This window comes from Micromesistius poutassou (assembly GCF_964030765.1).
Source record: "Micromesistius poutassou genome assembly, chromosome: 21".
In the NCBI taxonomy this organism is placed as follows: domain Eukaryota; kingdom Metazoa; phylum Chordata; class Actinopteri; order Gadiformes; family Gadidae; genus Micromesistius; species Micromesistius poutassou.
In genome coordinates this window covers 4814937-4818523 of record NC_140291.1, presented here as the reverse complement: position 1 = coordinate 4818523, position 3587 = coordinate 4814937, and the positions used below count along the sequence as shown (strand labels likewise).

At 42.5% G+C, this 3587-nt stretch overlaps 1 protein-coding gene across 1 annotated transcript in view; it reads left to right on the top strand.

Annotated features, from left to right (window-relative positions):
* Positions 1 to 2496: 2496 nt before the first annotated feature.
* The window catches only part of phyhiplb (phytanoyl-CoA 2-hydroxylase interacting protein-like b), a gene marked incomplete at both ends in the record, with an annotated part of 16503 nt that continues 15412 nt past the window's right edge, over positions 2497 to 3587 (top strand). Inside the window, one exon of the mRNA XM_084485213.1 lies at positions 2497 to 2593. Coding sequence (XP_084341339.1) covers positions 2497 to 2593 — 97 coding nt within the window. The remainder of the gene's footprint in view (positions 2594 to 3587) is intronic.

Here is a 3587-nt window from a genome sequence, read left to right as displayed (position 1 = left end):
ATTTACCTTAGAAAACCTCCTGTAATACCAAAACCCTTAAATGCCTTCCTATCTTAAGATAGGATAGGATTTCAGAGTTAGTACGTTTCTGCTTCAATCACATGTTTTAACACACACACAAAACTCACATATTGAGCTTGCTGGATGTATTTTTTCACTGTCCCCTTAAATTTCTTCTTCACAATGAACACATCTGTCATACTGTGACAACTATGGCTTCATAGGTGAATGCTGTAATCATTCAATATCAACTGGTTCAATAAACACACAAACCTAGAATGATATATACCCTGAACTTATGGCCCATCAAAGACGCACAATAAAATACTTGACGCACAAAGGGTACAGTGTGCATTTACATGCACGTACACAATCACAATCAAAAGGTTAGATATACGAACAACGCAGACATCAGATACACACACACTCACTTGTAAAGCTTGGGTCAAATGCTACTTATTTTCCCACCTATTTGAGTCTGATGACATCATCATTGTTGGTCCTTGCTTCTGAAGTACTTTTCACCTTGTTGCTCATGTTATTTATCATTTCTGTTATTTCTGTCTTATTTCATTTTTGCAAGGTCTCTGATGTAAACTCGTCAACATTGTAAATGAGGGAAACTTCAATGCCCTACGAGTATAAATAAAGGTTTGAAATTAAATTAAATGAAATCAGTCATTCAATCAATTCTTGAATCGATTATTCTTCAAAAATAATCTTGACTATATCTCAACTGTTTCAACAATTACACAAAGAAAAAAAAAGAAAAAAAACTATGAATTTTTTAGTAGGCCTACATTTTTATTTGTAGCCTACATGTTCAGGATTATGGTCTCTGACTATATTTAGGGGATTCAAAGTTTTACCACTGGGAACAAAACGTGATTTACACTGTATTTAATTTGTCGCCTAGCAACACTTCCACTCCAAAAATCGAATCTCCCCATCATGGTGCAGGTTGTTTCCAGTGGAGGCGAACCGCTGTAAAAATTAACAAATCGGAAAATATTGATGCATGTAAGGCTCCACAATCCGTGTTCCTTAGGCTTAGTCCGTTTTTTTCAGGCTCATAAAATCATGTAGGCTACAAACAGTCTTGTCAACCGGTTAAATGTGTTTCTTAGGCTTAGTCGGGTTGCGGCTCCTATAAGATCGTGTATAAACAGTCTGGTCAACCGCTTCATAGTACGGAAACAGAACTACATTAGAATCACTGCGCTGAATGAACATTTGTTATGTAAGATTACAAAATGACACACAAACACACATAGTATAGTCTCCAACTGTGACAGCTCACAGATGAATATTGCCCGCTGTGAGTTATCCTACCAACAGCTCACATCTCCTGCGTGTTGCAGTGCTATTGCACCGACACAGAAGAGCTCTCAGAGAGCTAACTGGGTTTGTAGCGACCGGGAGTTTAATATACTTCACCTGCATCGCTCCACTCCAATTACACATATTAGCGTGTGTGTATAGGTGTGTGTGTGTGTGTGTGTGTGTGTGTGTGTGTGTGTGTGTGTGTGTGTGTGTGTGTGTGTGTGTGTGTGTGTGTGTGTGTGTGTGTGTGTGTGTGTGTGTGTGTGTGTGTATCAGGGAGTGTGTTTTCAATAGGCCATCTAATTAAAATGTTTCAAGGGATTACTGGAGGTGTGTGTGTGTGTGTGTGTGTGTGTGTGTGTGTGTGTGTGTGTGTGTGTGTGTGTGTGTGTGTGTGTGTGTGTGTGTGTGTGTGCGTGTGTGCGTGTGTGCGTGCGTGCGTGTGTGTGTGCATGCTTCGCCGGACATGCAGTTTTTCTCCTCTCCAGATAATCTCCTTATATAACCACTCATTTAATTCACTTTTCACTCCCGTCCTAATCCTCCTGCTCTTATCCTCTCTCTCGCTCTCTCTGTCTGTCTCTCTCTCTCTCTCTCTCTCTCTCTCTCTCTCTCTCTCTCTCTCTCTCTCTCTCTCTCTCTCTCTCTCTCTCTCTCTCTCTGTCTCACACTCCTTTCATCACCAGAGGAAGATTAATGGACACTTGTTGCTTCTGCTGCTCCATTACTTTATTTAACAGTCGGAATGTTAATTAAGTTATAGTATAACATTATTTATGTTAATTATCTATCAACATTATTTATGTTTTCCCTCCATGTGAAATACACGCGCACACACACACACACACACACACACACACACACAAGGTCACAGATGCATGATCCTAGTCCTGCATTGCATGTTGCTTTCACGTTGGATGAGGTGGACAGAAGGGCAGACGGAGAGAGAGAGAGAGAGAGAGAGAGAGAGAGAGAGAGAGAGAGAGAGAGAGAGAGATGAGTGGCGGGAGGTTGGGGCAGAGCTAGAGCGAGTCAGTGAGCGCAGCACCGAGCAGACCGCTGTTTCGCCGTAGCGGGGACTACAGCGTCTGACGAAACCCATTTTGCCACAGAAGGAAGTACAGGGGGTTGGAACCGAACATTAGACAAAGGGTTATTAACTAAATGGAGAAAATGGATGTGCCACACGTGGAACACAATCTCAGAAGTCCCACGAGTCCATGCGTGGACCTGAAACCCCTGGAAAAGCTACATCTGTGCGACAGAGAAGGCAAGTGACTGCGAGTGGTTTGGTCTGTGCGTGTGGTGTTTGTGTGCGCGCGTGCATGTGCGCGTGCGCAATATAGGTTTGGCAACATGGATGTGATATTCATTTATTTCTGGGATTATATGAATGAATGCTTGTTAGTCTGCGATATTCTTTCCTGTTGAGTGAACAAAGCAGACACTGGGGCTGTTTTAAGACTATTTAAATGCTGACTCATTAAAACAATGGAAGTCATGTCAACCCCGGTGTCGGTAGAAGCCTTTTTTTTGTATCAGCCCCTGTGTGTTTGGGACAGAAGTGATGTCCTTGTGTTTATCTTGTCCAAACCAGCCCCTATAATAAAAAACCGTTGGCGATATGAATAGGCCTATATTTTAAGAAATCATTTCCTTAAAAAAAAGAAATTCCCAGCAACGAACATCTACGTATTTATTAATGAATAGCTATATATAAATATGTGTGTGTGTGTGTGTGTGTGTGTGTGTGTGTGTGTGTGTGTGTGTGTGTGTGTGTGTGTGTGTGTGTGTGTGTGTGTGTGTGTGTGTGTGTGTGTGTGTGTGTGAAACAAAGTCCGTTTCAATGGGAAAGGTGAGCCATGCAGCCTGGCGGGAACGCGTGCTGCTGCTGCTGCGCGAGACTCGGAAAGGCAGACACACGTGCTTGGTATTCAGTCTGTGTGTCTGTGTGCTCGGTCTGTGTGTCTGTCTGTCTCTCTCTCTCTCTGTATTCAATTCCCTGCACAGGGTGTCTGTCTCGTTCATAATATTGCCGGGAATCTGGGATAGTGACCAGAATAGTGGAGCAAGAAGGAAGGAAAGAAAGAGCGGGGTATGAGAGAAAGTGAAAGCAGGATAGCGGAATTTTGCATAGTCATGAAGCGCTTTTGTTCTGTGTCCATGTTCACTGTGGCAACTTTGTTTTGTGTCGTTTGCTATCCTATAGTGTTTTGCAACTTGTTATCAACCTGAATCCTCATTAATACTGACAAAGCTGAGCT